The 18032-nt window shown below is 46.9% G+C and overlaps 2 protein-coding genes across 2 annotated transcripts; both read right to left on the bottom strand.

The window, feature by feature from the left end:
- Positions 1-4771: 4771 nt before the first annotated feature.
- On the bottom strand, positions 4772-6879 carry LOC143878960 (uncharacterized). Its single transcript, XM_077381172.1, has 2 exons — positions 6346-6879; positions 4772-4888 (listed from the first exon to the last, which is right to left on the bottom strand). The coding sequence occupies exons 1-2, from the start codon at positions 6877-6879 to the stop codon at positions 4772-4774; spliced, it is 651 nt and encodes a 216-aa protein (XP_077237287.1).
- A 2702-nt stretch (positions 6880-9581) lies between these two features.
- Positions 9582-15240, bottom strand: LOC143878579 (serine/arginine repetitive matrix protein, putative (DUF936)). The gene is made up of 4 exons (XM_077380853.1): positions 14043-15240; positions 11292-11516; positions 11071-11162; positions 9582-10383 (listed from the first exon to the last, which is right to left on the bottom strand). The coding sequence occupies exons 1-4, from the start codon at positions 15114-15116 to the stop codon at positions 9675-9677; spliced, it is 2100 nt and encodes a 699-aa protein (XP_077236968.1). The 5' UTR covers positions 15117-15240; the 3' UTR covers positions 9582-9674.
- Positions 15241-18032: the final 2792 nt, after the last annotated feature.

Genomic DNA, 18032 nt, shown 5'->3' with positions numbered 1-18032 from the left:
GTTCGGTCAAAATGGGGTGTCTACAATACCCATCTTGGTTCACTCGGTGAAGCTGAAATTAGTATACCCAATAAAGATGAAACAGCCACTCTCCATCTATTCCTTCATGGCTTATTAAATGTGCAATATAAATGGTAAGCTGCCACCCTTGATCAATAGCTTGCCATCCAAAACATATTAAGGAATGCCATTAACTCCTCCAAATCTTAGAAGACAATAAGATAAGGACAGCAATGGTACGTATACTTTCTCTTCTAAATGACTACACTTGTAGCTTTCTAAAAGAAATCCAACCCTTGCACTTAATCTTGAATTTTGAGTCAACTTCGGGTAGGTCCCACCTTTGGAAGAATTTGCAACATTCAAAAGAGTCTGAATCTACATTGGTGGGTCTTACCTGCAGGAAAGAACACACACATGGGTCCCTAATCGTTTCCATAGATTGATCAAGTTGTTCAACTTGTGGGCCTCAATTTGTAAACCAGACACGCCCCCTAAATCTCCTCCATTGGATGATCTAAACCGTTAAACCCATGTGTCACAGTAAGTCACTCTCCAAATGATTCCCATTAGATAATCCTACCAATTTAGTAAGCTTCCTCATGATTAGGTTGTACCCAAAATCCCTTCGATTGGGCGATTCGACCCTTCATTTGCTAAGCTACTACGCAATAATTTGCCCCAAATCACTTTCACTTTGGTCGATCCAAAACATCCAATTGATGGGCTATCACACAAATTGATTTCACTCCCAAAATCATTTCAAATTAATGATCCGAACCATCTAATCAATGGACCACAATGAAATCAGTTGTGCCATGAAAATTATTCCTAAGGGACAATCCACACCATTCAATTAGTGGGTCACAGCGTAAATTATTTGTTCCTCTAAATCATCTCCACTAGGTGATCAAAACCGTTGATTTGATGGGAGACCATGTAATTTAGTAATGCACCTCTAACCCCTTATATAAGATAATTCTGGCTGTCCGATTGAGGGGTCATTTAAGGAAACCGATTTTTATTTTTTAGATCCAAATAAATTCAAAACCCATATTTATTAAAACGATGTGTGGCACACTCGTTTGATAAAAAAATGCTCAATGTGGGTCCACCAAATGGATCCAAATTCTCTCTTGTTTAGATTCTTGTGAATAAGCCTTCTCAACACTTGGCGGAAAAATGCAAAACACGACAGAAATGATCGAAAAAAGATCGAGAAAACATACGAGGCGGACACGGGAATGGCAAACACTGGAAAATCGATAGCAAAACACTAACTTCTTCGTTGATTAAAGCGGAGCAAAATGGGGTGTCTACAGTACTCTCCTCCCCTTTTTGTAGGCCCGCAGGCCAGAAGGAAATAGTTATGAATGGGTCCCTTTTTTTCTTATATTTACGACTTGTACCTTATGCTTCCTTTGCCTTTGCATAGTAGCCGAATTATTTCGAGCGGAGCGGTGGAAGTAAGACCGGGCCTTTGCTATGCGACCCGAGCCCTTTTCGCTGTGCTCGGTGTTTTTTATCTGTGGGTATGTATGCCAGACCCTTGAGGTGGGTCCCGAGCCTTTTGCCACTGTACTTGGTTTTTCCCGTCTGGCGGCATTGTATACCGGACCCTTGAGGAGGATCCCGAGCCTTTTTCCACTGTACTTGGTTTTTCCCATCTGGCGGCATTGTATGCCGGACCCTTCAGGTGGGTCCCGAGCCTTTTTCCACTGTACTTGGTTTTTCCTCTCCGGACCCTTCCTTCTCCTTAAGTGGGGAGGATATGGGGATGGCTTGCTGGGGAAGTAACTTAGCAGTAGGGGTAGCAGCGTCTTTTCAGTCGGGGGTATGGCGCTTCGATCTTTTGGCGGTTCCCTCGAATTTTCCAATCGTCGCCACGTGTGCGCGTCCCATCGGATTAGACGGAAAGGGAGATCAATCGACGCGTGTCGAAACCCTAGCTCTTTTTAAAGCCTTTTTGGGGATTTCGTTCTTGTCTTATTTCTTCGTCTTTCTCGGGTTAAGTGGGCTCCTTCTTCGTCTTTCTCGGGTGAAGTGGGCTCCTTCTGCGGTGATTTCTCTGGGTGCTGTTCTTCACCAACTTCCCTCTCGTTTTCGCCCTTCCTCGTCTATCTGTCTTGGTGAGTTCTGTGCTTTTTATTCCGTCCGACATTTGATTGTTTTGCGATGTCTGTCGCAACCGGTTCTCAAAGTCCGTCTTCCAAGTCGGTAGAAGTAGTGGAGAGGGCTCCGCCAAGGAAAAGGAGGTGGTTGGTGAAGGGTGGGGGCGGCGACTCTCGAGATGTACAGTCAACCCGGGAGTTGGAAGATAGCTCCGGGGCCTCTGGATCGTCGTTAGGGGCCGCCCCCTTTGAATCTCCCGCTCGAGTCTCTTCTGCTTGTGAGGCGGAGATTAGGGACATTCGGACTGGTGCCGTTGTCCGCCCTGGTCGGGTGGCGTGTTATAGGAGTACTTTGGGAGAAGGGGCGGCGGAGAAGATTAGGAGGGAGTTTCGCATTCCCGACGAATATGGGATTAGGGTTCCTTCCTCTGGGGAGGGGGTGTGTGAGGGCATTACGGAGGAAGAGGTAGCCTTCTACGTGGAGGCTTTCTGGGCGGGGATTAGGTTTTCGCTGTTGGGTATTATAGTAGAGGCCCTCGAATTTTACCGGGTGGCCCCCTCCCAACTGGCGCCTAATAGTTGGCGTACTCTCTTGGCCTTTGTGGCCAAGGCGGGTCTTCACAAGATCCAGCCTACCCTCCCTCTGCTCCGGAGTTGTGTCGCCCTTAGCCCGCTGGTGAAGGGGGAAGACAGCTGGTTGTATCTGACCCAGTGTCCTCAAGTAAAAATTGAGGCGAACTTGCCCTCTTCCATTAAGAGTGGAAGGAGAAGTATTTGTTTATCGTTCCTCCGTCGGATGCTAGTTGGGGCTTCCCTCGTTCTTGGAGGTGCTCCGTTGAGTGGCGAAGGAAGTCCCTCCCCGACGAGTCCGACTGTAATAAGTTTGACTTGGGGAAGCTCGCCTCTGGGGAGGCTATTGATGTTTCCGAGTTTAGATGGGAGAGGGGTCTGAAGAGGCTCGGTTTGCTGGGAGCTATGGAGAGGAGGACCCGCTGTACGGGCGAGGAAGTGGGGGAGAGTTCCGCCAACCATCTTGGTGAGCCTTTTTTCCTTAGGTTTGTCCCCCCATTTTTTTGTAGTTGTTGTTTTTCTTTGTTCTGAGTGGTTGTTGCTTTTCTGTTTTTGGCAGCAGGTATGTCTTCCACCGGTGATGCTGGTAGGGGAAAGGGGGTTTCGGCGGCGGCGACGAAGGGTCCGGTGAGTATTAAGAAGATTCCTCCGGCTTTATGGCTGCGGCGAGGTTAGACCGGTCACAAACTAGGCTTCCCGTATCCCCGCCGTCCAGCTCCTCCGACCGATCGGTCGGAGAAAAGGGTAAGGCTAAGTCTCCCCCCCCCCCCCGGGAGTTGGAGCCTCCCACCAAGAGGATTGCCCATTCTGACGCTAAACAGGAGAAAGTCGGCCGTGTGGCCCGTCCTCCTGCCTTTACGGAGGATACGTCGAGTCGGTTGGAAGGGTCGGTTATGACCAAGCTGCTTCTGGATCGAATGGATTTTTCCCCGCAGTGCTACCAGGTGCAGGGAGAAATATTTAAGCCTGACTGGAAGATCGGCGTCGATGATAGTGTCCTCGGGAATCCCCAGGTCGGGGTGGAGCTTGGGTTGATGACCGCCCTTCCTGGCGATGAGGCCGAGTTAGAAGGCTTCAGCCGCAGGGCTCTGGAGGCTCGGTATCTTCACTCGTCGTCCAGCGTAAATACCGGGTGGCCGGCTTTCCTGCTTGTGCTTTCCCTTTTTGTTGCCTTTGAGACCGCTTCATGGAAATTTTCTAACGGTTTGCTTTTGCAGGCTCAAAGTTATGCCAGGAAGATGCTGCAGTACATGGTCAAGGACGAGTCTGAGATAGGTGCTTTCGAGGAGCGAGTTCGAAAGCTAAGCGAGGACTTGGAGAAGGCCCAAGCAGAAAAGGTGGCGCTTGGCGACACTGTTTCTCAACTTCGAGTGGACCTCCAATAGACCGTGGATGGGAGAAGCCGTGCGGAAGATAGATTGGTGGCGGCTCGTCAAGCGCACGCCGAGGAGTTGGCAAAGGCGCGAGAGGAATGGCGGGATTCCGAGGAATTTCTCAAGGCCGCAGCCTCGTTCAGTGTGGACATCGAGATAGATGCTTTTGTTGAATGCCAGCGGCGTGTTCGCGAGATCGACCCTTCCTTCCCTCTTGAGAAGTTGGTGCACGAGGCCGAGGAAGGCATTCCGGAGGATCTTTTGCCGGCCAGCGGATGCACCGAGACTGGTCGAGGATCCGACGGTTGTTTCGGAGGTTCCTGTAGTTGCCGAGACCTCTGAGGGGGCTCGGTGAGGCTCGGAGGCCTTCGGGGATTTGTTTCTTTTTTAATGACATGCTTGGTCTGTAATAACTTTTGAATTCTCTTTCCTTTCCCTTTCTCCCCCCTTCTTTTTTTTTGTTGCACAATGCGCCGTGGGCCATTTGAACTTTTCGGTATTTTTCTTCGCGACGTTTTTATTAAGTTATAATCTTGTTGGCGAGAACACTTCTAGTGCACCCTTGTAGGGCGTCTTGTTTGTGGAAGGACCATCTTCCCCTCGAGTGATCAACTCGGAGTTAATGGGTCCCGCCTGCCCTTAAAGGGGAGGTCTTTTTTTTCATGGGGAGCGTTATAGGGTATTTTCGGGGGGATCAGCCCCGATGCTACTTCTGTCTCACTCCCTGTCTTTTTCCGGCCATTTATTCGTCATAGGCCGGAAAGTGGAGATGCGCATGGCTTTGGTAGAAATCGTTATTCCATTGATTTGTAAAGTGAAAACATGGCTTTGCTTCTAGAAATCACAAAAAGGGAAACAAACAAAACATCCGTTATATCTTAAAAGAAAAACACAGACCTTACCCTACCTTCTTACTGGTAAAATTCTCGGAGGTTATCCATGCTCCAACTTCGAGGGATTGGAGTCCCGTCGAGGTGCTCTAGCTAGTAGGCCCCGAGCGGAGTGCTCGGAAGACCCTGTAGGGTCCTTTCCATTTTGGTGCTAGTTTCCCGGTGTTGCGGGGGTCGGATATCTCCGCCCGTCGTAGCACTAGGTCTCCGGGCTTTACTGTGCGCTTTTTTACTCGGGCGTTGTAGTATCGGGCCACCCTTTGCTGGTAGGAGGCGATTCGGAGGAGGGCTTGCTCTCTTTTCTCGAGCACGAGATCGAGAGTGTTCCGGAGGAGCTCAGAATTTCCTTGTTCGTCGTAGTTCTCCATGCGCAAGCTGGAGAGGCCGATTTCCAACGGGATGACTGCTTCGGCCCCGAAAGTTACACGAAAAGGGGACTCCCCGGTTGCGGTCCGCGGCGTCGTTCGGTAGGGCCCAGAGGACGCTAGGGAGTGCTTCTACCCAGTTATTTCCAGCTTCTCCCAATCGCTTCTTGAGGCTCTGGAGTAAGATCCTATTAGTTACCTCCACCTGCCCGTTGGCCTGCGGGTGTGCTACGGAGGCAAAACGGTGTTCGATGCTTAGGTTATCGCAGAATCTGCCGAATTCAGCACTTGCGAACTGGGGCCCGTTGTCTGTTACGAGTATTCTTGGAATGCCGAAGCGGCAGACCACGTCATGGTAAAAAAACTTCTCCGTTGCTTTTGAATTGGGCTTTGCCACGGCTTTAACTTCGACCCACTTGGTGAAGTAGTCAATGGCGACGTACAACATTGTGTGCCCTCCGGGGGCTTTTGGGAACGGCCCGAGCAGGTCCATGCCCCACATGGCGAAAGGCAGGGGTCCTGCCATCGCAGTGTATGGGGTGGCCGGTTGACAGGGGGTGGTTGCGTACCTCTAGCACGGGCTGCATTTTTTGACGAATTCCTTGGCGTCCCTGAGGATCGTAGGCTAAAAGTAGTTGTGCCTTACGATTTTCTGAGCTAGGATCCTGCCGCCTCCGTGGTCCCCGCAGATCCCTTCGTGTACCTCCCGTAGTGCGTATTCTGATTCGGAGGGTACCAGGCAACGGAGGTACGGCCATGTGTATGACCGCTTGTACAGCCTGGGTCCGTGGACCACGTAGTGGGCGGCTCTTGCGGTTAGGCATCAGGCTTCCAGCTTGTCTTCGGGTAATACCCTGTCTTTCAAGTATTGCATAATGGGATCCATCCAGTTTGGTCCTGGTGGAATTTTCAAGACTTGTACCTCATCGATGCTGGGGTGGGACAGTATCTCTGTGAGCACGGTGCCGAAGTCATGGGTCTCTTCGGTGGCCATTTTTAACAATGCATCCGCTCGATTGTTCATGTCTTGTGGTACCTGGAGGATCTCGACTTCTCCAATTCTCTGCAGCTTTTCTTTTACCTTCTGGAGGTATCTCTTCATTCTGAGGCCCCTTGCCTCGTATGCCCCGTTCACTTGATTGACGACAAGCTGGGAATCGCTGTAGACTCTTAACTTCCCTGCGCCGAGTTCTGTGGCTAGGCTTAACCCTGCCAACAAGGCCTCGTATTCAGCCTCGTTGTTGGAGGCTTTGAAATCTAGCCGGAGGGTGTATTCTAATGTGAATCCTTCGGGGCCGTGGAGGACCGCTCCCGCCCTGCGCCCCGTTTTACCTGCCGAGCCATCAACGTGCAGGGTCCAATTAATCTCGCCGCTCTGTTCCGCCGAGTCTGGCCTCATGTCTTCGCGAGCCGTCTGTTCGGTGGGGCCCCTGGCATTTTCCAACATTGCTGGTTCCGTGGCAGGGGCTGTGGACTCCACTATAAAGTCGGCGAGGGCCTGGGATTTAATGGCCGGCCTCGGTCGGACCTGTATGTCGAACTCTCCCAACTCGATGGCCCAGCTTACCATCCTTCCCAAGGTCTCCGATTTTTGGAGAATTCTCCTGAGGGGTTGATCAGTCAAAAGTATTATGGGGTGGACCTAGAAGTAGGGGCGGAGTTTCCGGGCGACGCTGACAACTACGAGGGCAAATTTCTCTATGTTTAAGTATCGGACCTCCGCACCGTGGAGGGTCTTGCTTACATAGTACACCGAGTGTTCCTTCTTGTCGCTCTGTTTAGCCAATACCGCACTTACCGTCGTAGGGCTGATGGCCAGATACAAAAATAGTTCTTCCCCCGGCTCAGGTTTGGCTTGTACGGGCGGTGTCTGAAGGTATTGTTTCAAGGCGTCGAAGGCTTCTTGGCAGGCCGGGGTCCATTCGAATTCTCGTATGTTTTTTAGCTGCTTGAAGAACGGCTGACATTTCTCCGCCGATTTGGGCATGAAACGGCCGAGGGCGGTGATTCCCCCTGCGAGCCTCTGCACCTCTACTGCTGTTGTCGGGGGCTAAGAGGGCATCCGATGGGTCGTGGCGGAGGCGGTTGTTGGCAAACCTTGCGCTGAACTTCCTTCCGAATTCGTGGAAGGATGAAATGGAGTCGGGCTCCAATCTCATGTACCAGTCGTTAGCAGTCTTTCTCAACAGGGAGGCAAAGGCTCTGCACATAAATTCGTCCGACGTGCCCCGGAGCGTCATTACCCTTTTGAAAGTTTGGAGGAACTCGAGGGGGTCTGTGCTTCCGTCGTATAGACCGAAACGGGAGAGGTCTATTCCTGCTTCCACTGGGGTCTTTAAGACCTCCGAGGTGAACGGGGATGTCGTTTCCCTCTCCCATTCGTCGAGGATGCCATGGGCATAGGGCTTTTTCATTTCCAGTTTTACTTCTCGGATTTGCCTTTGTAGGTCGGCTATCGGATCCATACCGGGGGGTTGCGCTGAGGTTGCTACCTCCTCCGTCCGAGCTGGGGACGGTTCCTGGAAACGAGCAGTCCGGGCGGGGGGAGCGCGGCTTAGCGTAGCTTGCTTCCCGTCGTCTCTCTGGTGTCCCCTAGCTGCGGGGGGCAAAGGGCTATTCGCCGATGAGGACGGCGTCCGGCTAGTCGGTGCTCGCCTTCGCCGGGGATGACGCTCCCCTGGCTGTTCCTCGTCACCTTCGTCATAGGCTTCCGTCTGGTCATGCGTTGTCAGGGGCCTCCCCGGAGCCTGAGGTTCCGGCGGAGGCAAGCGTTGGAGTAGCTCTTGGCGGAGCTCGTTGAACATTTCCATGGTGGGGACCATCTGCGGTGTGCTGGAGGAGGGCTGGTGTCGGCCCGAGAGCGATGAGTTAGGCTCCCGGGAGCTTGAGACGTGGGTTTGTGCGTGTTGAGCCTGGCTCCTGGTCATTACCCCTATTTCTTGCTGTTGGGTGTGGTTTCTCATCGCCATAAGGCATTTAGTACTCGACGAGTTCCACGGATGGCGCCAATATGATGGCGTCTGAATCCGGGTCTGCAATCGCGCGGTCAGTAGAGGGCCTCCGCGGGGTCTGCAAACACAAACAAAGGGGGTCGGGGGGGTCCGGGGTGGGTCCCGGACGACCACTTCGACACCCAAGTCAGATCCTTCGACCAATCAATATAAAGGACAGCGAGAAGAGGAGAGGGTTCGATCAGGTTTACCAGGACCAAGGCACATGTTCTTTTCTGGGTGTGCGGATGGGTGGGTCGGAGGGGACTAACAGGGAGAGTAGGATTAAGTTCCTAGCCTCCTCTGTTGTTGCCTTGCCACTTTTTCCGGTTGTTCTAAGGGAGCTGAGAAAAAAGGATTTCATCTCCTCTTTGTCCCCTCTCTTCCCTTTTAAAGGGTGGCGCGCGGACCTTTTCATCATTATGGAGGAAAAACCTTCCTTGGCGGGATTGGGCCGTTTTCCTGCCGGGACGGCGCGCGGACCTTTCATCATTATGGAGAGAAAACCTTCCTTGGCGGGATTGGGCCGTTTCCCTGCCTGGAAGGCGGGCGTGGCTTCGCTGGATAATCCCTTTCATGATTTGTGATGATGAGGTTCGGGCGGAGAGAAGTGACACATGTTGTGCTCGTATGGTCTTGCCGTTTCCCATCGTCTTTCTTTGTGATGGTTAGGCGTTATTGGTGCATGGGCGACACGTGACGAGGTTTGAGAACAGCGCCGTATTTACGCCCCATCACTTTACTATTTCATACCACTTTGTTAGGGCCTAATTAATAGGATACCGTGCACTTTGATCCGAAGAAGGTAGACATCAATAACGAAAAGAAGCGTGGTGGGGGGGGTGGGGGGGGAGGGTCACACCTTGGCTTAGGCAACTATAATCCTGTTACGATAGCCCATTTAATGAAGATACCCCCTACGACCTCAAGGTGGGTTTCATTTCATTATTCATTTTTTTATAATATCTTTCTTTTAATCTAACATCTGCAATGTCCGACCGAGTCATATAGCTGGTCTCTCCAATTGAAAGAAGCTTCCAACTGAACTAACATTCAGACTTCATGCCCCCTATCATACATCTGTGTGTAAGGAATGCAAAACATTATTCGTTACTAAGCGCTCATCCGTTTCTCCAAATCCTTCCTCACCATCTAACATAGCCTACATTTTTTTGTTGTTCAAGAATTGTACATGTTAAAGTGCATGAATGGCTTGATATTCTAGGATTGAAGAGATCCAAATCAAAGAGTCCCATCCCCAAACTACAATATGGTCGGAATACAATTAAAAGACAGTTTCAAATATCAAAATGTCCAATGTAAAAAGACAAACTAAAAGCTTTCTATGAATTTATTCAAAACAAGAGGGAAAAAATCAAGCCTTTCCAAGCGAAACTGAGCTATCCAGCGCAGTCCCCACATGCTGTATCACAAACCCATAGATCTTCCTTTTCAACCGTTCGATTGTCTCCTCCTCCACCTTCTTCCCCACCCGATCCAACCACTCATTCACCCGCTTCAACTGTGACAAAACAACCGCCATCTCACCCTTTTCCTGACCAAATGCTCCCCCTCTATTCGGCCCAAATTCGCCATCCAACGCCTCCTCAACAAACCGTAGAAACCACACTTGCATCTCTCGCTGTAGATTTCTCGCAAGCTCCGCAGTCTCCTTGACTCCAAACCCTCTCGTCCACGAAACAGAATCAGACCCCAATTGTGATGGTACCTTCACATTCTTCTTAGCAGGTGTGCTAAGAGATTGCCTCTTGGACACGCTTGTCCTTGGAGGAGAAGGCTTCTCGGGATTTTGAATTTTTGGGCAATTTTCCAATTGGTTGCTTAGGAGTGAGACGACTTCGAGATCAGTGGCTAGTGCAGCTTCAACCCAAAGAGTGAGGGATTTTGAATTCTCGATGGAGAATGCATCGGAGGGCTCTCTCTCACTATCAGAGCTGCGACGCAGAACAAGTGATTCTGCAACCGCCATTGATTTGAGAGTGTCTTCATAAAGAGACAGGAATCGGTCAATGATGGGCAGAGGGTTCTTCGCCTTTGATGAAGAACAGAGGTCGGCGAAAATGCTGATAAAGTAACAGACTAGTAAGAAAGACTGAATAGGAATTGAACATTCTAATTCTATAAATCAACAAGTCTAATTTATGTCAGCGATTGTTCGCAACAAATTTCACATGCATGTAAAGAGAATCGCACATAGAATGCATTGCCATCAAATTTCTCTCTTGCAAGAAGCGATTTTATTTATTTGGGAAAAATACACTTAACCCCTTGTGGTTTCTGACACATTCAACTTAACCCCTAATGTTTAAAAAGTCACAAGTAGACCCCCTGTGGTTTCAATTTGTGTAAGGTAGACCCCCTCAGTTGACGGTTCGTCCACAGATTGAAGGGTAAGGATGATCCGATGGAGCTGATTTTTTAGGCACACCCTATCTATGTCAGGGCCCATTAAATGATTTTTTAGGCACACCCTACTTGTAACTTTTTAAACATTGGGGGTTAAGTTGACAGGGGGTCTAAGTGTATTTTTCCCTATTTATTTTGTGGGGACATGATTTAACTCGCACTCACCAGGTCATGATTTTCAAAACCAAGTAATGGATTTTTTTAATAAGGCCCTGTTTGTTTCAGATTATGACAACCGATTGTGAGCCCTCCAATAATAGGTTTAGGGTCCAATAATGGGTTGTCATAATCTGAAACAAACAGAGCCTAAGGAAAATAAAAGGTTAAGGAGAAAGGTTATGTACCTCAGATTCCTTACAACAGATTCAGTAGCAGAGGCTTCTTCCAGGGCCTCAGCTGCGGCTGTAGACGCAATTATTCGCCTCTGTAGAGCCTCCTGAAAAAAAAAGCAAAGAACCAAAATATTTGAACTTTAAAAATCTAATAGATGTTATTGAAAGCCCATTAAAGTTCTTAGAACATGGAAGTAATTGTTAGGTATTTCTACTGTAAAGGGAGCTTATACCTTCCCAAGTCTAGCTAGGTTAGGAGGAACAGCATCGAGTGGGATGCTGCCATCAGTCCATTTTCGATCATGAACTGTGATTCTCGGGGCTGCACGACTTGGCTTCTCTAGCACAGGAAGACATTCAATTTTGCAACTAGGCCTTGGCTTCTCATTGGTTGAGACATCCTCCTGATTGGATTGAACCCCATTGATGTCACCACTCAATCGTCTTGAAATAGCAACCTGGAAATTTTGTGCAACCATGGCAATAGAACATCAGTTTTGGAATTTTAGACGACAGCCCAAATTAGAGAGGGAGTTGATGTAGGATTTTTGGGAAAACCTAATGTTATAAAAGCTCTCAATGGCCTACGACTAAGTGAATGGGCTAAAGGGGACGGTAGAGATGAGACATGAGAGTGCTCTAGTGGACAGTTTTCTCTTGGCATGGACGTGAGAGAAACAAGATATAGGAAAAGAGAACAGTTTGTTTTCTTCTTGGTTTTCTCTTGCGGTACTCGTGTAAGGTCTCGATTGAGAGGACATAGGAATAGTTGTGGTTTGTGGGTTTTTGGGTTAATCCATCATAATCCTTGTATTTGTTTCCTCATAGTGAAGATCGTGATCTCACACGTGGATGTATGTAGGCATCTTGGCCAAAACACATAAAATGTCGGTGTATGCATCTTGTGGGCTGTCTATTTCTACTATTTTATTTATTTGTGCACGATCGATGGGATATTTGCCAAGGGATTTTGAAACGAACATCAAAAGGTTGTACAGATAGATCAAAAGAACAAATTAGAGGGAAAAAGGAAATTAAATAAACTAGTTACAAAATACACAGTTCGTAATGCAACAGAATTCAAAAAGATAGATGTCCTATCTCAAAGATAAGTGTAGTGTGCAAATTTGTAACACACCTACTGATTCAATCTTAATCTAACAACCAAAAAACCAGTCAAACCAGTTCTCTCTAAAGTTAGATATAAGTGTAGTAAGCAAATCTATAACACCTACAGAATCAATCTAAGTTAACAACTAAAAAACCAGTCAAACTAGTTATCTCCCAATTCTCTTTAGCTCGCTTCATCCAAACTATTGGAACAGAAATCAATAGATAGCTGTCCTATGTCAGATAAGCAAATTTGTAACAACACCTACTGAATCAATCCAAGTTAACAACCAAAAAACAAGTGAAACTAGTTATCTCCCAATTCTCTTTAGCTTGCTGCATCCAATTATATATCCTTGAATCATGAAATTTTGATAAGAAGAATATTTGAACTCTATAACATCTTCGAATTTCCTTGAATTGAGCATTTCAAACCTACATTTTTTTCGAACAGCGTAGAAGGTAAAAGAAAATTAAACAAACTAATTACAAAAGACACAGATTGTAGTCCAATAGAACACAAAAGATAGATGACCTGTGTCAAAAGTAAGTGTAGTAAGCACATTTGTAATACCTACAGATTCAATACAAGAATACCTACAGATCCAATACAAGTTAACACCGAAAAGGACCCAGTCAGACTAGTTTTATATCCCAAGTTTATCTACCTCACTGCATCCAAACTAGTGCAACAAAACTGAAGAGATAGATGTCCTGTGTCAGGCATTAGTATAGTAAGCAAATTTGTAACACCTAATGGCTCAATCCAAATTAATAACCAAAACAAGTCAAACCAGTTACCTCCCAAGTCCCTTTAGCTCACTGCATCCAATTCTATATACTTGAATCGTGAAATTTTGATTAGAAGAATATGTGAAGTTTCTAAAATCTTCGAATTTCCTTTAACTGAGATTTTTAATTCTACAATTTTTTCATCGCTGGGCGTAACACTGCCCATTGTAACAGTGACAACCCCATGTGTGGGATTTCATGGTCATAGGCCCAGGCCATTACTATACACTCTCAGCCTCGGTTGACTAATTACTGCCATCTCTGTAACATCCAAAAACTCTTCCAGCAAATCATGCCACAGGCAAGAGGTCTGCTTCACTGCATTTACCCAATGAGGTGAGTTTATGCATCATTCAATACAACCTCTTCAGGATATGTTAGATATATCTACCATATATGAATTTGGCCATTAAGTTACACATTTGAAATCATATAGCCATATTAGATATGATCGTTCCCTTTTCCTTAAATCAAGCATGGAATCAATGTATGTCAAGTTAACCCTCCATACTCGTTTTGAAACCATTTTTTAACACTCCCTAGCAGAGACAAATTAAAAGGAAAAATGAAAAATGAATAAAAGACTAGATGCTCTACATAACCTCGTAAGAAAGCATCTTGAGATATCTATGAAGATCGAATTTGGTATATCAGCGACATCAAGGTTAACATATGTGGTCTATCGGTCCGTTTGATATCCAAAATCAGTCAGACAAGTGGCTAATGTTGGGGTGAAGCAGAAATTCTGAATGGGGACTGCAAGCTCAAGTAGAATTACAGGGTTCTCTAACAATTCCAGCTTCTGTTTGATTCAGGCCCGAATTTAAGGGTCTCTACTTTTGAGAGTAATGGTCAATCAAATACAAATTCAATAAAGTTCAATCAACAAACAGATGCAAATAAACAAGTATGTTGTTTTAAATTAAAAATTCAATAACCCAACAGATTCAAATATCAGGCACAAAAGATAAGTGGAAAATCAACCACACAAAAAAAAAAAAAAAAAAAAAAAAAAAAAAAAAAAAAAAAAAAAAAAACCAAAGACAAATAAAGAATCTTAAGCATAACAAGATATCTGATACCTGTGTCCTCAAAATTGCTTGCAAATCCGGCTTATTTTTCGAAACCCCCTTCTCCTTCTGCTCCACAGATGCTGCCCCCATCGCAGGATCTTCCCAGCTCTTCCTCATCGACTTCGACGAACCAACCAATGCATCCGAAACCTTCGAAATCCCTGTAACAATCGTTGTCACCTTCTTCTTACTCGCAGAATCCGCAACACCGGGTAAAACCTTAAATCCCCCCGAAAGCCTCCTTCCCGGAGACACTGACATTCTCCTACCATTCGGCGATGCTTGTTTCCTCCCGTTTGGCGATGGCTGTCGATACCTCGAGGGCACAACAATCGCAGGCTCCCTCGATGACCTCCGATTCTCGTCCTTCGCGGCTACCAAACTCGGCACCTCGCACTTCGATGGTACCGGCGATGATGGCCTCGAACTCCCCTTCCTCGCCGGCGAATTCTCCCTTTCCACATTCCGCTTACCATTCGATGCCGATCTTCGTTCTTTAACATTAGCCGGCGAAGAAAACCGAGCCTTCTCGGCCGGCATCTTCTTCTCATGCGAATCCGGAACATTCACATTCTCCCTTGGAGCGAAAACTGGCCGAGGCGTTGGATCCGATTTCCCCTCTTCGGATTTTTTGTTATAGATGTAGGCCGATATGGGGTCGAGAGAGGGGTCCGAATCGGAGACGGGTTGGATTACAAATCCGCGTTTGGTTGGGGAAATACGGGCGATTAGGGGTTCAGGACTTCCGACAAACGGGTGGCGGCCGGGGATGGGACGGAGCCCAGAAACCCTAGGGACAGGGGAATCCAAGTCGAGACGGTCGACATAGGTGAACTGGCCTAGTTGGAGGCGATTGGCGAGGATGAGATCATTTTCGCGATCGGAGAGAGAGACGTAGGTTGAGTGTGCGGAATCGGAGAGCTGGACATAGAAGCCATGGTTGGGCCAGAGGTCGGGGCCGGAGAGGGCGGGGACTATGCTGACGATTTGGAGGAGGACGGACCGGTGTTCGCCCGCGACTTTGGTGTCTGAGTTCATGGATTGGAGGAGTTTTAAGAGGATTCCTGGGGTAAGAGTCGCCATTGAGTCTCAGAATGGAAGTAGCTTTGTGGAGGGTTCGGAAATACTCTACTTATCTTTCTCTAGATCTGAAAGGAGAGGCTAATAGAGGTATGGATGCCGTTACGTTTATTTTTTTTTCAAATTTTGAAATCCCGCCTCTCGCTTTAGACGGCAGATACGAAGGGCGTGAAAAAAGCCGTTACGTGAACGTTAGCTAACATATTGCTTTTTTTGGATGAGGGCAATCCAAGGTTGGGCCCACGAGGTGGATGGCCGAGATGGATTGAAAGACAGAGAAAACAAGATCCTTAATGATTCCGGCGTATATTTACTTTAAAATATGGGATTTGCTAGCGTCCATCGCACTGTACGTTGAGAAAAGGAAGTTATAAATTCGCCTCCATTTCTTCCTAGGCCACCCCGCTCCAGTGTATCTAGGACAACACTTTTATACTACGGGTGGCCCAGGGAAGAAAGGGGACGAATTTTTTCATTTCCCGTGTAAAAAATATTAAGGGGCCCACCCGTTTTGATAATCTAAACCATTCATTTGTTAGTTACCACCGTAGATTGGACATGCCTTAAAAATCTTCTCCATAAAAGGGGCATTACGAATGTATGGTTTGTATGGTTTAGATCATCCAAATGGGTAAACCTCAAAAATACTTTTTGGCTACTAATATTTGCACGACCATATTTTGAGAAAGACACAAGGAACTTTTTGTCTTTTGCTTTTTAATTTTCCAGTGAGAGCGTTTGGTTGGGAATTGTAATACCATTTTTTTTTTATGACATTGGGTATCCTCACGCCAATTTAATTGTAATAGCTTTTGACAGCTGTGTAAATACTAAAAGGAAAGGGGAGTTCGTGTAATTATCAAATCATGATAATGCAAATATCAACACCCTACTTTTTTCCAAAGCGATAAATCCACCCCTTTTAATTACTTGGAACACTCCGCAACAACAGTGTTTCAAGGAGTGCAGAGGAGTTGATGTACTTCTCGTCAGAAGGATTAAACGGGGCTCATTGCCACGTACACTGCTATTGGGTGTCCCAAGTAATCAAAAGCGGCTGATATATCACTTCCCACCTTTTTTTCATAGTAAATTATATGGTGCACGGCCCTGCATGCAAGTGCGGCCAAAATTCTCTTTCTTCTAAAGCTTTTATGTAAAATAACTAGGGTGTCAATGGACCCAGACAGTCGATACCATCTGAATCAGAAATGGACAGGATCAAGACACATTGTGAGGATCATGGACACATTCAGGACCCTATCATAGAATCCAAAATTATTGCCAATTATTACCAATCTGGTCTAGACAACCAACAAAAGCCCGTGGGACAGTCCTAAATCCGACTTCGTTGTACTATTTCACAAAAATACCCTCAAGTTTAAGCATTATTTTACAGTTTTTTAGTAAAAACAAGCCATATATTTTTCAAACTATTTGTATTCTTAGTATTTTTTCATTCATCTCTCTTAAAGTCTCAAGCCACCCTCTTCTCTTCCTTCTCTAACCATTGAACCTGATGGGGGTAAAATCTGATCGCCCAAGATCACGACAAGAGGCGCAAGATCTCGCCAGCAATATACATGGTGATGTATGATGATGTGTAAAAATGGAGCAGTTCCTCGGATAGTGACACGTGGCGCCATTATCACAGCAAGACCACCCAGCCATACTCACGCTCAAACTCGCCTCCGACTAGCCCCTCTCTCCCCCAATCGGCTCAGCGTCTCCTACAAGAAACCAACCTGACAGCACATCGCCATTATGGGCTGACACCGCCAAGATCTGCCCCTGATCTCAGCTCCACCGTACCAAGGCCTGATCTAGTTAGCCGCCAATCTACCACCATTGAATCTCTTATCCTGATGAATCACGTTCTATGGTCGTACACGCATGCACTGCCATGCTGACATCCCATCTATATATGTTGTCCACGTCACCACCAAGAACACCCTAGGCAAGACTTTTGGCATTACACCCCCTGAGTAAGATAAACCCTCCAAGTGTGCTTATCAATGGCCTCTCCTACTTCAGTTTTGCTTTCCTCCTGGTGCCTCAATCTAACTTGAGTGTCGAAGAGTCCCCTCGGAGTTCTGACTCTGTGTGATCCTTAACCTTTTATCTGTAGGTGCAAGATACAGGTCGAACGGATACTCATCGAAGGAAGGACTGTCGATACGGGCTGTTCACACTCAGTTACAAATTTGAGTAGCATCAGATTGGTGCTTTCATTGAGATTTGAACCCACTACTGGGTACGGATCGCCTCTAGCCTCCCATACCCACCACCCTAGGTAGCGAAGATGGCATTTAATCACCACGCCGATCACGATCTTCCATTCACACTAAAGATTACCTCTTGTGAGCCTGAAATCCCAAAGGGCAACACACAAGAGGGGGTGAATTGGGTGTTTTAAAAAATTTCTACTTACAAAGCTAGGGCTTTGTGAAATTAACCTAGTTATTTCTAACCCTTGTTCAAGATTATATTCAAAGAGAAAAAGGAGAGAGATTACGAATCACACCACAAGAGAGAGGAGAGGGAGCAAAGAGACTACACGATGATTTTATAGTGGTTCGGTCACAACTTGACCTACTCCACTACCCAAGTACTTGGTTTTTCCTTGGGATTTTCTCCACTACGATAAGGCTCATCAACGCCGCCTCACAAAGCGTTACAAGCAAGGGGACAGACCCTTGTATTACAATCCACCTCCAATGACGTTCTTCTTCGTTGCACCACCGCCTTGAAGAAGGAAACTCCTCTTTGCAACTCCAAATACAAAACAGGACAGAAAATAAGGAATGAAAGCTCTCAAGCCTCTTTAAGGCATATACAACTCTCAAGCTCACAATATTCTCCCAATGATTGAAACTAAATGCTTAGGGGAGATTCTCTTGGCAAGAAGTGAATGCAAGT

This window comes from Tasmannia lanceolata, unplaced genomic scaffold, assembly GCF_043159265.1.
Source record: "Tasmannia lanceolata isolate RefF3 unplaced genomic scaffold, GAP_Taslan_0.1 ptg000006l, whole genome shotgun sequence".
In the NCBI taxonomy this organism is placed as follows: Eukaryota; Viridiplantae; Streptophyta; class Magnoliopsida; order Canellales; family Winteraceae; genus Tasmannia; species Tasmannia lanceolata.
Note: the sequence above shows the minus strand (reverse complement) of the source record. Positions and strands in the feature narration are given on the sequence as shown.

Bases quoted from the DNA above. Each gene is read 5' to 3' on its own strand.
- LOC143878960 (XM_077381172.1), bottom strand. From the start codon at position 6,879: ATGGTAAGCTGGGCCATCGAGTTGGGAGAGTTCGACATACAGGTCCGA. The intron at 4,889-6,345 runs GTACCACAAGAC...TGTGATTTCTAG, and splicing joins GAGAAGTCGAGATCCTCCAG to AAGCAAAGCCATGTTTTCAC.
- LOC143878579 (XM_077380853.1), bottom strand. From the start codon at position 15,116: ATGGCGACTCTTACCCCAGGAATCCTCTTAAAACTCCTCCAATCCATG. The intron at 11,517-14,042 runs GTATCAGATATC...CAAAATTTCCAG, and splicing joins AAGCAATTTTGAGGACACAG to GTTGCTATTTCAAGACGATT. The intron at 10,384-11,070 runs GTACATAACCTT...TTACTTTATCAG, and splicing joins TCTGTTGTAAGGAATCTGAG to CATTTTCGCCGACCTCTGTT.